Here is a 14120-nt window from a genome sequence, read left to right on the forward strand (position 1 = left end):
GCGGCGTTGGAGACTGCGCCACCTCCTTGGCGAGGTGCTTCAGCACTGATGACTGATTCAAAAAGTCATCTGGGATCTCCGTTATTTCCTGTCATATCATAATGGTTAACAGAACTAAAATTTTACCATCATAATGAAAAAACATTTAGACAAGTACAACACATCACACCCATAACCCAGAGTCGTAGACAGAAAGAGGTATCAAATAATTCGGCCAACTAAAATTTACTCAAATTTTTGCAAAAAATAATTAAAACAATAATATTGTGAAATGCTTGTCTACCTGCACTCCATGATCTGGTGGACTAGTATAGATCCTTTGTCCGCCAATATCAATATAGTTAGCATTACTTGTCACAGCTTGTTCCTTATGCATTTTAGGCAATGGTATGCCACTTGGTTTCTTCCCTTCAGTTTTCTTCAATGTATGATAAGGGGAAGACTGAGTATTCGGATGTTTAACTTCACTATTTGTTCTTTCATGTTCTCTAAAATAAAAATATATACTTTAATATCATATTATTATTAATATAATGTGAAAGTTTAGATCGATGGATGGATAGATGGATATTTGTTAGAGTTTGTAGCTTAAACTGCTGAACGGATCTTAATGTAATTTGGTATAGATGTAGAGGATAGTCTGGAAGAACACTTCGGCTACTTGGTTTTGTTTTTTGTTAGTACCACGCGGACGGAGTTGCGGGAGAAAGCTAGTATTTAATAATGATGGAATTTTTAATAAAGTTTTTTCTTTTATAAATATGACTAAGCATTAAGGGCTTTAGAAAGTATTAGAGTAACATGAAATTCATAAAAACATTTTTATTGAGTCGTAAAATAAAATAAAAACTGACCGAATTGGTGTTGGTCGTGTTGGCCAAGAATCATCCTGATTGTGTATAATTAGAGTATTATAAGAAGATGAAGAAACATCTAAAGAACTCCTATTGCTGTTTCCACCTCCCACAGAATCTTTCAAAGAATTACGATTGCTGCCTGTTACACTTTCCTTAAAAAAAATAACTATTAAAAACAATTACTATTTTTAATCTGGAAAAATATTAAAAACGGCAATTATAAAATTGAAATAGTGATAGTTTTACAGTGAACCTAGAAATATGAAGTTATAATAATTTCACAGAAAATTTAATTGCAGTGTACCTTTAAAGAGTTTCTGTTATTTGCATTATTGTTCTGACTTTGATTCTCTTGACCCTGGGGTTCAACCCTAGCGGTGTGCCGGACGACATAGCGCTCCTCTCGGGACAAATTCTCATTCGATGTGGATACATCTGTCTCACTGCCTGACAGACTTTGTGGAAAACCACTTGACACTGTTAGAATATATAAAAAATATATTACCACTATCTTCATTATGAGCACTTCCAGAAATGATTTAGGCTATGTCAAATAAGCTTTAGGGTCAAGTAGTCACATTTTTTAAATCTCTACAGGGCAGCTGTTACTCCCTTCTAGCTATGCCTGTGATTTCCCTAGCCTTGTCCTACTCGTGACGGATTACTGAGATTTTATAAACCTTATTGTTTTGGCATAATTTATTTAAAAATTAAGTCATAAGTCCATAAGTATAAGTCCCTTGTTCTACTTGTAAACAGGAGAATCAGATTAACATATTATAAATTTAGTGCCACTGCTTCGGCTAGCAAATACATTTTGATTCAAAAATGTTTAACAATTACATAGCAAATGTTTTTTTTTTCAATGGCAATTCAATCAAATCAAGTGGAGTAGACAAAATAATAAAAATCATAGGCCATTGTAAATTAAAATTACATGTAACATGTGTTCAATTTATAAACAAAGATAGATAACATAAAATTCTATTGTTTAATTGAATACTAGCATGGTACTATGTGTAACTAAATGATATATTTTTAAAAATAATCCACCTGAATTATATTCTTCTTTAAATTTATTTTGTAAATCGTATACACTTATGTGTGGTGTTTTTCATACAGAATTTTATTTATAACATATGTTTTTATTGAACGTTTTTTGAAAGTAAAAGTGAGAGCAATTACCTTATTATGATGAAATGTGATTCATATCATTGGAATGCTACACTTTAGTTATACTTTCATTAATCATGTACTTACCAGGCTGTTTCTGTGTCCTTTGTATATTGTTCGTAAACGAAAGGAACCGTCCATTTGGACGCATGGATCCCATGTTTAAAGATTTATGACTATATCAACAGGAAACCATTTCACACTAACCAAAACTTCACTATATTGACCCTCCTGCACACTATGTTTGTAACATCTGCAAGTTAAGTCACTTGTGTTTATTAACACACAACTCATGAATAGAAATAGAATGCAATAAGTAATACAAAATATGCAGACACATTGTAATTCGTAACCATAGGTATTTGAATCACGATTTGCTGTTCGTCTAACAAAAGGAAATGACACTGTGTAACTTATAAGCTTTAAAATAACTTACAATGGATGAAAGACTTAATTTTACATTAAGATATATTACATATTTCCTAAAGATTAATTCGATTGCTGAAATAAATTGGGTGAACCAGCTGTCAGATAAGTTACTTTTGTTTTTGATTTCTCAAATTATCTGTGAAAATTGATACAGATTATAGCAACAAAGACTATAAACTATTGGAGTCAGTTAATCTATGAAAATATTAATAAACAAGTGACAGTGACAGCGAAGAAAGTGACAGTTAAGTTGGAAACTTGACTTTGAAGAAAAATTTGAACCTTGGCGATTTCTAAAATTTTCGCATTTGTAGTTAGGCGGGGCATACGTTTGTTTTAGTGAAAAAACTGTTAATACACATACTGGAACAATTTGGGAAACTTCCCAGATAAAGAATTGCTTAGTCTTGTGTCCAATACTAACAAGTAGCTCAAAAATGTCCCTAAGATTTTTTACTAGAATGATTTTGCCAAATACACTTCACAAGTTACAGATGTTAAACACTTCTGTATATAATTTAAATAAAACCCTGCCATCCGTGCGTAAGTTACTTTTATATCAAAAACTTCAGGTAAATTGACTTCCCTATCGCATAGTACTAATCTTATCCTCTTTCTTTCAATCTCTTGTTGCAGGCACTTTAAGCCTAAATTTACCGATAAATACACACCAGCCAAGGCGATTGTTCTCTGAAGATGCCAAACTTCAAGAAATGATTGTAGACTATGATTTTGTAAAGAATGCTACAACAAACAAAAATATTTTAATTGTTGATGTTCGCGAACCTGAGGAAGTTAAGGAACATGGCAAAATCCCTAACAGCATTAACATTCCTTGTAAGTAGAAATGAATTTAATAGATTTTTTTTGCACTTTGCACACCAGCTCCATAGTTAAAGGTAGGCGAAAATGTACAATTCCAAATATCTAAGCGCAGTATTCCTTTTACTGTTTTGGTAAATCCAGGTAGCTATTTACAACCTTATAATATAAAAAGGCAAAAGTTTACCTGTAGAGTAATTTATTTCGTTAAACCTATTTTCTAGTGGGAAATGTATCAACTGCCCTGAACTCAATGTCAGAGAAGGAATTTGAACAAACATATGGTCAGGAAAAGCCATCAGAAGATAAAGAAATAATCTTTTATTGCATGATCGGAAAGAGGTCTGGCATGGCCCAGCAAAATGCTATAAGCGCTGGATACAAGAAGTAAGTTCATTTTAATACCATACTTCTATGTTATGTAATGTAAACAATTTTAAAAATACATTTCTTGCAGTGCCAAAAATTATGTTGGAAGCTGGAATGATTGGGCAAGCAAAAATCAATAGATCATAAATACTATGTTTTACAAAATCATCTTATGCATTTTATAGATTCAAAAAACTAGTCATGTAATGTTATCCATAAATATTGTATTTTTATTATTAAAAATATTGTGGTATAAAGTTCGTGTTTTATTTTGTTTTAAATGATAAAAGATATTAAATGTATACAATAAATGATAACTAGAAAGGATTTTCATTAGTTAATATAGGGCAAACACTAGTTTTGTAATCTTATGATTTTTAATTCTTACTACAGGGGTGACAAACCTTTTCATCAATGTGTAATTTTTTATAGAAAATCAGTTTAGGTGGAATTGTGGTCAAGCGCTGATTTATGATTTAAAAAAAAATGTTTAATGCAGTAAATAATCACTTGGGTACATTACATAGCGTAGTGACTACTGTGCATTGGCTCATATAATAGCTACTTCATTCAGTTCTCATAGTGCATAATGCATTTAGAGATCAGTGAATGACTAAAATATTGCATTATGTGCACTGGCAATTGGTTTCCTACTCCTGCCCTACTATATACAATTTACAGTTACAATATACAAATTATAACTTGATGTATGACATATCACAGTATGTTTGAATAAAAAATAGAAAAACAATTGATATTTTAATAATGTATTTTATATTGGTTACATGAATAATTCATAATAAACCCCAGCACCATATTTAATCTTATTAAATCATATTATGCTTTAGTAATCATAGCAATAGAATTACTGCTGTCTGCTAGACCAGTCATTCCAGCTGCCTAGATATGTTTTTGAACTGAAACAATACAAAAATAATATTATGATTAAAGATAAACAAACAATATTATGCATTCTAGGAGTGATTGTTTAAAAATATGAATTCTTTATTTTTAAATATACTTTCAATGAACAGTGGAATTTATACAATTGACCCGAGATAAGAGTTTATAAAAACAAAATTCTGTTACATAACTGTTATTGATAATATTTAAATGAGAGTAAGAACTGAGCACTTATTTTACATCATCTCTTGTATAATTTAAAATAAAAAGATAAAAATTATTTTCATAAATACAACTCACACAACCCATGCAATACAAATTTCTAGGACTTGTAGCAAGTCTAATTTAAAAAATACATAGAATAGTATAATACATACTTGGAATATCCAAGTTTTAAAGCTTTATCAAGGGCTTCAGAGGACCGTCTCCCCGACTGACAGTAGAAGATCAACTCATCAGACGATGTTGGCTTGCTTCGTTGGAAATTCTTTTTGAATTCATCTTCAGACATTGATGTCAATACATTTTGTACCTGGCCCACTAAATATAGATATTAAATTATATATAAACATAGCAAACAAGAATAGCAAAGACAAAACATTTGCAAAGCAACACTGGTTCGTAAGTAGTACAAGAAGTAGCTATAGGCATATGAAAGTGACAAAAAAAGTTTCCACCCATGCTCTTTCAGTAGTTTTTCTGTATGTATTTTCAATTTCTTATACTCAATGTTGACAGGGGAATGAAGTTACTTTTTTTGTCCTTTATATCAATTACCACATACAATTTGGTTTTCAAGTAACATCAGCAATAAAGATATAGAAACTATGACTGTAGAACATTTTAAAATTGATAGCTATTTATCTACTATTCATTACAGTAACAATAAATAAATAATTACATGGAATATTTATGCTCGAAGGTATCTTTCCTGTTGCCTTAATTTCATCCATATTCCTAACATCAATGATAACCTTTTCAGGTTGATGGATCACTTTAAGCATATCTTCATAGCTCACCACTCTCTTGGGATCCACCATTATGCTCTGAAATTCTTTCTTACTGCTGAATTGTCTTGATTGCTGTGTATCTTGTAAGCCTAATGTACTACAAGGCTGCAAGAAACCTAAAAACATAGATACAAAGTAACTAGCATTCCTTAAGAACACGAATTAAGTACAAAGCCACTTGAAGCACATTACAAGGCAGAATGTAGAATTTTAAGCAACCCAATTTAAAGTGAATAATCAAATTTAAGCACATTTAAACCCTTGAGTGGTGAAGTGTAAAGAAGATAGCACCACAATATGATAAAATATCCCACCTCCTGCACATATAAATATACAAATACAAATATAAGTACATTTTCCAGTCCCCAACGACGTTATTACTTTCGCAGCACATCTGATGGAAGCTATTAATGCTGACATGGTTCACACCACGAATAAATTCACACTAAATCACACAAATGTATATATTTCTCCCTATACACACAGCAAAAACAAAAACACAATTTAATAAAACAAGATATACATATGCCACAACCGATGTAGATTTAAAAGTATTTGTACCTGCAGACCACTTGCATAAAATATTACTTTACAAGAGACAACTCAATGATAAAATCTAGCATCTAAATGAGACTTATGTTTACACTTAACATCACAGTTAAATCAAATCAAACAATTATAACGAAACAAATAGAACCTGTAAGGTTTGACAGTGACACTTGACAATGTGTCAGTGACAAAAGAAAAATAAAATGTCTTATAGTCCAAAGAGTAAAAAACGAAACTCTATTGCGAGATTCCTTTTAGGAATAAATTACATTAGTGAGTGTTTTGATTTTGGTATTCCTACTGTTTTTTTTACTATTTATATTTATACAATAAATTGTAATATTGTGATGTATTATATAAGATTTATCTAACTACACACATTATTTCTAGAGGACTAGCATGCATCCATCTTTACGCTGCCGAATTGCATCACCTTTCCTATCCTTTTAACAGCTTGGTAAAAGGATATTGATACGATGTAACATTACCGAACAGTACTTCCATTTTATATGCTTACCTCTTGTGTGGTCGTGGTGCTGAACCAATGGAACTTGCCATTTGTGTGATAGCTGTTGCTACTGCGGATGTGAAAATTATTAACTAACAAATTTTTAAGATTAGGTGCCTATTTGTATGTATGGTATAATTGTACTTATAAATTTTAAAATTAAGCAAGAAAAATCAAAAATAGAAAAAATGTTTAATAAAATAAAGTACCAATGATTATAAAAATAGCATTTAGTGTATATCAGTCTTGATGATTGATGACAAAATTCATGAAATAAAAATCCAATGATAAGCCTATCAAGATGATAAGAATAATTACAATAAAATTACATATGTACTTACATATTTTTTTTTAACATCAATAGAGTATTTGAAAAAAATATTAGTATAATTAATGATTGTTTTTATAAAAAAATATGTCTTATAACAAATAGAATCTAATTCAGAATTGCCCATTTTTCCTTAATTTTAAACACTGGTATATGCTTTTATTAAAAATCTGTTAAAACCTAATATTATTTTTTTTAATATGCTAATTTCTTGCCACCTTTTCAAAATATTTTTTCTTTTCAGCTGGGTTAGGTATAATCTGGAAAATACAAGAATTTTTAAAAATTAACTTAAATTGAATTTACTTATTAATTTTATGACTAAAATAAGTTTACTTACTGTATCTTGACCTGGCTTCCACCCAGCAGGGCAAACTTCACCATGATTATCTGTATACTGGAATGCTTGAACTAATCTTAAGGTTTCATCTACTGACCGGCCCACTGGCAGGTCATTCATGGTAATCTGTCGCAATATGCCTTTGTCATCAATTATAAACAACCCTCTGAGAGTGTGACCTACATCCTCTAAGTACACCCCATAGTCCTTAGCTATAGAATGTGTTAAGTCACTTAACAGAGGAATATTTATCTTCCCAAGACCACCTTCCTTCCGTGGTGTGTTAATCCATGCCAGATGGGTAAAATGTGAATCAACAGAGCATGCCACTACTTCAGTATTTATTTTCTTGAATTCTTCAATCCTTTCCGAAAATGCCAAAATTTCGGTAGGACAAACGAATGTACTGAAAGTAAAGCAGTAACTCAGACTTTAGCTCATAGAGATTTTTAACAGTTTTATTACTTAAAAATACTTACAAATCCAAAGGATAAAAGAAAAATACTAAATATTTCCCTTTAAAACTAGACAAAGAAAGTTGCGTGATCTCCCCATTCACAACTGCAGTTGCCTCCCACTCTGGCGCCGGTTTGGATACTTAAAAACAGATTGATGGTATTTTACAAATGTAAACATGCAATATTTCATATAGACTGAAATTCAAAATACGTACTCATTGCTTTAGTGAATTGTAGTTTATGATCGATTTTCCTAGCACCGCCGGGAAAAACATTTCCACTACCAAAGGAATAACAAGAATCACTCTCAAATATAGACGAATTAGAAGTATTTATTGACCATATTATAAAAATTATTGCGCTATATATCGACTTCATGTTACAGTAGTAGAAAACTTCTTTAAAAATGTATAATATCAATGACGGCCAGTAACAGCGACCATGTAACCAGAGAAAGGGACACGTTTCCGTTTTTTGAACAGAAACAAATCACAAATCCAATTCCCAATCACAAAATGATAATAACTGTTAACATTAGTGAAGTGACTATCCTGAAAACAATCGACAGTATAGAATCGCGCAATGGATTTGACAAACAAAAAAGATTTAGACGAGAGCGGGATAGTTTAGATATTAACATTTTCAATAACCTACCTAAGCGAAACTTTCTTTGTTTGGTTTGTATTAACTTATCCGCAATTCTATAATGGGCATTTTCAAATTGAACTGCATGTTTGATTGTTTGACATAATATTAAAACGAATAATTTGAAACTCGAAAAATCGTATTGAACGGTGAACTTCACTATTGTACAATGACAGCACAAATAAACAGTTGTCTATGGTCATAAAACATTTTACAAACCGAACAGATAAAATATTATTTTATAGTGACACATATCGTTATTTTTAATGGCAAAACATTATTTTACACACTCAAATTACTCAATATGAAAACATAGTTCGAATAACTTAAATTAATCTAGAAAAGTCGTCTCAAACTTAAGCTATTTGCGTTTAATAATTTTTTAAAGGATTTGTAATGAAGGGGTTGCTGGCTACACTAGATTTTTAATCTTTGGTTATTTCTGATTCGCATTCGCAGTCCCAAGCGAATGTCGAATATTATTTCTTTTGACTTTGTAATTATTTTTATCTTTTAAAACCACCAAGAAAAATGATTTATTTAATCATTTTTAATATAATCTCCTAAGTTTGACGTGATATCAGTCCATCGCAACTTTTTGCGGTAAGTTTATCGAAGTTTCTTGGTTGGATCTACTTGTCGTTCATTATGGCGGTCTGATTACATTACTTTTAATGTTTGGTGTCATGTTATTCATATTTCAGCTATCTGTAGAGCTAAAAAGTTTGTATTCTGGGAAGTGTATAATTTATAATTTTCTGTTTTGTAGATGGACGTACAAGACGAAGGTGTTTTGGATGTTGACTTACTCCCTGACGATGGGTCAGACGATGAAGGTGAAGCGCCGCCGTCTTCTGGTATGACATTTTGTTTACAAATTGTATAAAAATTGGGTTCATTTAGCCAATTTAAGTCAATTTCCAACATTCCGTGTAGTGTCCTGTCAGTTATGCGTCAATCAAAATAGGAGCGAAAATGCGTATATACCATACCTGCTGGGACATGCGTTTGTTCAACCTCATTAAAGCATTCAAGTTATTAGCTCTATTCAACTTACCAACTCAAATTTATATTTCCTCACTTTAATATTGATCAAAAAAGTTGTCAATACTTTCCTACATTACAGGATAACTTCCTTATCTATTTTGGAAATTATATTTGACATACTTAGTTGTGGGAGCAAAATAATAATAATTACAAAATATCTTCATTTACCAACATAATTAAGTCGTAATAATTATTGCAGATTTCTATGTGGGGCCAGGGTCAACACCAACATCATGTGCATCATCCCCCCGTGGGGAGGAGCCTGCCTCCCCACACGGGGGTGCGGCACAGCCAGCCTTCTTCCACCACCAACCATACAGCCGACCATTCTTTACGTCTGTTAGAAGAGGTCCGGGTAGACCTAGGAAAGAGGGGCCCAAGTTAGCTAGAGAAGGGAAAATTGTCAGAAGGTATAGTAATATGAAATCATTCCAAAAGAGCATTTAACAAAGTTTTCCAATATTAACTTCTATTATAAACTTGAATTTAACTATTCAGTTCTTTTCACTGTTTTTTTAGATACAGAGGGAATGCTGGTTCAGTGAGAGGAGCAAAGCGTCATCGCACTAGCCGGGATGATGCTCTTGATGAGATAATGGATGAGGATGACTTCACTATGCCAGCTCCAGAAGAGCCACCATATATGCCTGAAAAGTGGTATAGTGTTTAAATAATATTTTCTTACCAGTACATAACATGCTTAGGTTACTTATGATGACCAAAACTTAGTACTATAAAGATAATTCTTTGTTAATAATATGTTATTTTTCTTTTACTTTTGATAATTCAATGTTGTAGGCCCGGAAAAGTTTGTGCTTTCTGTAACCTGAGTGAGAAAAGTCAACTAGGGCAGGGTGAGATGCGTCAAATAGTTTGTAATATTGAAGAGGGTGATGGAAGTTCAACACCGGCTATAAATTCTGGAGGTGCAACACCAACAAGCATATCAACACCAAGCACACCAACTTTACCAATGATACCTGGGTTATCATCACCACCACCTGAGTCAATAGATCCAATGCAACAACATTTAGCTTTACCATTAAGTAGACGGCAAAAGGCTTTTAATAAATGCAAGTAAGTACATCAAATTCAAACCAAATTATGTGTAATAATTCTCACAATTATGTTGAATTTTTTAATTAAATACACCATTATAACTCACTATATGTCCCTACTGAGAGGTTTGGAGCTAATATTAAGTTAGGCATGACTAGGCTATAATCAAGAATGCCAAGCCTATGTCATGTACATTATGAACTTTCAAAAACATGGTAAATTTGGTAACTTCAGTAAATGGTGAGATTCAAACCCAAAACCTGAAGATTACAAGTCAAGTGCTTAACTACTGAGACACTCACTCTAAATAATTAATCTTTTAAAAGTAGCTAATACCTAAAAATTGTCAATATAGTTCCGTCCTAAAGTTTTTATTAAAAAAAATAATGGAATGTAAAAATATATTTCGACGCATAAGTGATGCCAGCTTCTAATCCATTGTTTTCATATAATTTGTTTTCTTTCTAGAACTCCACTGTACAACATGGAGCACACAGATGAACTGTCCATCATTGGTTACTTGGATATTCTGGAGTTACCATCCATTGTGTCTTCCAGTGCAATATACATACATAGATGTTGTTTGGAATTTAGTCCACCCTTTCAGGATCAGGTAAGTTTGCAATAAATTTGTATTTTTTTTAATGATTAAATAAAAAATTGTCTTATAGTCAATATGGGATAACTATAAAATTAATTTGGCTGAAATTCTATGTATTTGGGTTGATTTCTATTTGGATTTTACTATGTATTGGAATAATTCAAAAATTACTGGGCGGATTTCAATAATTCTTTCACCATTAAAAAGCTATGTTATCAGTGATATACCTTTTATTAATTTCACGAGGGCGAAGTCTAGAGCAACAGCTAGTAAAACTTAAAAACTACTCGTAGATTTTAAAAATTGTTTCGCCATTACATATCAACATTACCATTGCATGACATAGGCTATATTATTAGATTTTTTTAATTTCGCATGCAAAAGCTAGTTAATAACTGAAAATGATTCTATTCCTTGTTACCAGGTTGCAGCAGCTTCTAATAATGAAGATAAAAGCCAATTAGAAGAAGCAAGAGTTAAAGGAATTGTTAGCAATGCATTATCAAGAAAGTGTGCCTTTTGTCAAAGACATGGGGCAAGCATTCCATGCAAGGTACTTATATGTAGTAATTTATGTATAAAATAATATTTATTAAAAAATCGGTCCACTAGCGGCGGAGTTAAGCCGTAACTCACATAAAAAAAAAACATACATACGAATTGAGTACCTCCTTCCCTTCTACCTTCCTTTTGGGAAGTCTGTCAAAAAATAGACTAATTATGTGTAATTAATTATTTCAGATGAGCTGTAGTAAATATTTCCATTTACCATGTGTCTTGGCATCAGGAGGTTTTATTGATTTTCATACCAAGTCATCTTTCTGTAAAGATCATTTATATCAAGTACCACTTGTTTGTAAGTATTGTTTACTATTGAAACTGTAATTTTATCTATTAAGGGGTAATGATTTAATATATGTTAGACTATGTATTTAAATCTTAGAAAGAAATTCGTTTTAGTTATTGCTTAAATATGTTAAAAAAAATACATGCTAGCCGTGGAGTTGCGGAAACTGTAGCCCCTACTACTATACTATACTAAATATGTTTGCTTAATTCAAAAGTATGTTTGGTAATAATATAGTGAAAAGCGAGTTCTTTTCTTAATATCTTGGAAGAATTTTACTAAGTCAATGTAAGTTTTTAAAATAATGAAAACGGCAACTTTATACTTTTTAAACTTTTAGGTACAGCTGATATTGAATGTAGGACGTGTAGAACAATCGGCGACATCTCCAACTTAATGACATGTGTTACTTGCGGAGGTCACTACCATGGTACTTGTGTAGGACTCGCTCAGATGCCAGGTAAGTCATTCTGCAGTTTTTTCTTCAAAATTCCAATTTGTATACTGTCATTGCTATTATACCTATGAATAAATATTATGTGGAATTATGTTAAAATTATATTTTTCAAAAGATATTGCTTGAATAGTCATAACTCATCTAAAATTTGATACCTCCATTTCCATGATCAATAGATCAGTGAATCGCTTAAGGTCTCAGTTCAATTTGTATGTGATTGGAATCTTTAGTCCTACAGATAAATGCGGTAAAGTTAAATTTAGAAATAAACTCTGTATAAGCAAAATTAGTACATATTTTGCTTATTCAGTAGAACCTCGATAAGTTAAAGTCCAAGGGAAATAAAATATTTTAATTTATAGAGGTTTTAGGTTATCAAAGGTCTATGTTATAGAGGTTTTGGGCTCTGATAGGAAGGAAACATTATTTTTTGAAGTTATAGTGGTTTTTAAGTTATTGAGATTCTACTGTACTCAGTTTATTCCTAAGTTTAACACTATACCACGTTTATTTGTGAGGCCGTTAATACAGTTAGCAGATTTATCTCTTTACTTGAGTATGGGTATTCTGGTACTTTCTTTCCGGCTACAATTTCCCCTTGTACGATGTATTTGACGTGGCAGGGGTGCGCGCGGGCTGGTCGTGCCGCGGCTGCCGCGTGTGCCAGGTGTGCCGCGGCGAGGCGCCGGGCGACGCGCGCGCCGTCGCCTGCGAGCACTGCGACAAGCTCTACCACGCCGCCTGTCTGCGCCCCGTCATGGCCACCGTGCCCAAGTACGGCTGGAAGTGCAAGGTGATAACTTTACTCACACTACTATGCACATCACACACATTGTATAGTAGTTTTCACATATCTTGCTGGCTCTTAACTTACTATGCAGAAAACACAAATACACAAAAAAACTCAGGTTTACTTGTGAATACATTTATTACCCGCTGAACATTGCTTTGGTAGTAGTAAGATAACTGTTTTAGTCTGGTTTAAGTTACCTGTATTTACCACTTTTCAATTTCTATTTATGATATCGTTAGTATCTAAAGTAACAAAAAAATTAGGTCTAGCAAGGCATAGTGGAATAAGAGATATGGGCCCTGTGCAGCATAATAATGAGAGATACCGTAGAGATATTTGAAAAGAACTGTACTGACTTATGTTTATGTTCTTTCCATTGTATCATATTTCATCTGTACATAGTTTATTAAATGTACAACCGTTTTTGATTGTGGTGTCAGATCGCATGCTATCCATATAGGGTTAGTTGGGATGAAATTGTTTCAACTTACATTTGCTAATGAGACGTTAGGTGTGTCATTTGTCTATAACTGTTCTCAAAAAATATTTTAATTTGACAAAAAAAAAAATACTGCTGTAATTTACACTATCTAGTTTAGCGTCAAATGTGCATGTAGTGATAGTGGAAGAGAATATAAAGTTAGATCTTGGTGATTACGAGAGAAAATTTTGACAGGAAATAGCGGACCAATAGTCATGTAGAGATTGTTTCTGAAATGCGGAAGTTTACATGGATGGATGGATATTTGTTGCTACGTATCCAGATCGGCTCATGGATCTCTCTGAAATTAGTCAGATATAGGACATAGTCGGAAAGAACACTTAGGTCACTAGTTTTAGTTTGTTTTTAATTATTCGCGGGCATTGTCGCGATAGCAGGCTTTGTAAAAGTATGTTCTGTGGCAGTGCTGCCGCGTGTGCTCGG

At 32.4% G+C, this 14120-nt stretch overlaps 5 protein-coding genes across 7 annotated transcripts in view; 2 read left to right on the forward strand and 3 right to left on the reverse strand.

Moving 5' to 3' along the window:
- The window catches only part of LOC106103509, a 6550-nt gene extending 3975 nt beyond the window's left edge, over window positions 1-2575 (reverse strand). The window contains exons 1-6 of the mRNA XM_013283287.1: window positions 2467-2575; window positions 2118-2283; window positions 1162-1334; window positions 855-1009; window positions 284-488; window positions 3-88 (exon numbers count right to left, since the gene is read on the reverse strand). Coding sequence (XP_013138741.1) covers window positions 3-88; window positions 284-488; window positions 855-1009; window positions 1162-1334; window positions 2118-2190 — 692 coding nt within the window. The 5' untranslated portion in view covers window positions 2191-2283; window positions 2467-2575. The remainder of the gene's footprint in view (window positions 1-2; window positions 89-283; window positions 489-854; window positions 1010-1161; window positions 1335-2117; window positions 2284-2466) is intronic.
- Window positions 2576-2694: 119 nt separating this feature from the next.
- On the forward strand, window positions 2695-3907 carry LOC106103735 (putative thiosulfate sulfurtransferase, mitochondrial). The gene is made up of 4 exons (XM_013283581.1): window positions 2695-3002; window positions 3096-3296; window positions 3506-3668; window positions 3739-3907. Exons 1-4 carry the CDS (start codon window positions 2897-2899, stop codon window positions 3788-3790), a joined length of 522 nt encoding a protein of 173 aa, XP_013139035.1. The 5' UTR covers window positions 2695-2896; the 3' UTR covers window positions 3791-3907.
- A 494-nt stretch (window positions 3908-4401) lies between these two features.
- LOC106103766 (putative thiosulfate sulfurtransferase, mitochondrial) lies at window positions 4402-6295 on the reverse strand. Of its 3 annotated transcripts, none has more exons than XM_013283624.1 (5): window positions 6125-6295; window positions 5878-6037; window positions 5455-5679; window positions 4931-5093; window positions 4402-4567 (listed from the first exon to the last, which is right to left on the reverse strand). In XM_013283624.1, the coding sequence occupies exons 2-5, from the start codon at window positions 5981-5983 to the stop codon at window positions 4516-4518; spliced, it is 546 nt and encodes a 181-aa protein (XP_013139078.1). In that variant the 5' UTR covers window positions 5984-6037; window positions 6125-6295; the 3' UTR covers window positions 4402-4515. The 3 variants fall into 3 exon arrangements, with proteins under 3 accessions (XP_013139078.1, XP_013139080.1, XP_013139079.1); XM_013283626.1 differs by having other exon boundaries at window positions 5917-6037; window positions 6125-6294; XM_013283625.1 differs by lacking the exon at window positions 6125-6295 and having other exon boundaries at window positions 5878-6118.
- Window positions 6296-6798: 503 nt separating this feature from the next.
- Window positions 6799-8551, reverse strand: LOC106103764 (peroxiredoxin). The gene is made up of 5 exons (XM_013283622.1): window positions 8401-8551; window positions 7962-8297; window positions 7768-7885; window positions 7289-7694; window positions 6799-7208 (listed from the first exon to the last, which is right to left on the reverse strand). Exons 2-5 carry the CDS (start codon window positions 8122-8124, stop codon window positions 7152-7154), a joined length of 744 nt encoding a protein of 247 aa, XP_013139076.1. The 5' UTR covers window positions 8125-8297; window positions 8401-8551; the 3' UTR covers window positions 6799-7151.
- Window positions 8552-8839: 288 nt separating this feature from the next.
- The window catches only part of LOC106103510 (histone-lysine N-methyltransferase 2C-like), a 9441-nt gene continuing 4160 nt past the window's right edge, over window positions 8840-14120 (forward strand). Inside the window, exons 1-11 of the mRNA XM_013283288.1 lie at window positions 8840-8994; window positions 9161-9248; window positions 9638-9848; window positions 9958-10095; window positions 10237-10515; window positions 10966-11110; window positions 11523-11651; window positions 11840-11954; window positions 12286-12405; window positions 13026-13195; window positions 14102-14114. Of these exons, the coding sequence (XP_013138742.1) occupies window positions 9161-9248; window positions 9638-9848; window positions 9958-10095; window positions 10237-10515; window positions 10966-11110; window positions 11523-11651; window positions 11840-11954; window positions 12286-12405; window positions 13026-13195; window positions 14102-14114 (1408 nt within the window). The 5' untranslated portion in view covers window positions 8840-8994. The remainder of the gene's footprint in view (window positions 8995-9160; window positions 9249-9637; window positions 9849-9957; window positions 10096-10236; window positions 10516-10965; window positions 11111-11522; window positions 11652-11839; window positions 11955-12285; window positions 12406-13025; window positions 13196-14101; window positions 14115-14120) is intronic.

This window comes from Papilio polytes, unplaced genomic scaffold, assembly GCF_000836215.1.
Source record: "Papilio polytes unplaced genomic scaffold, Ppol_1.0 DF823731.1, whole genome shotgun sequence".
NCBI lineage: Eukaryota > Metazoa > Arthropoda > Insecta > Lepidoptera > Papilionidae > Papilio > Papilio polytes.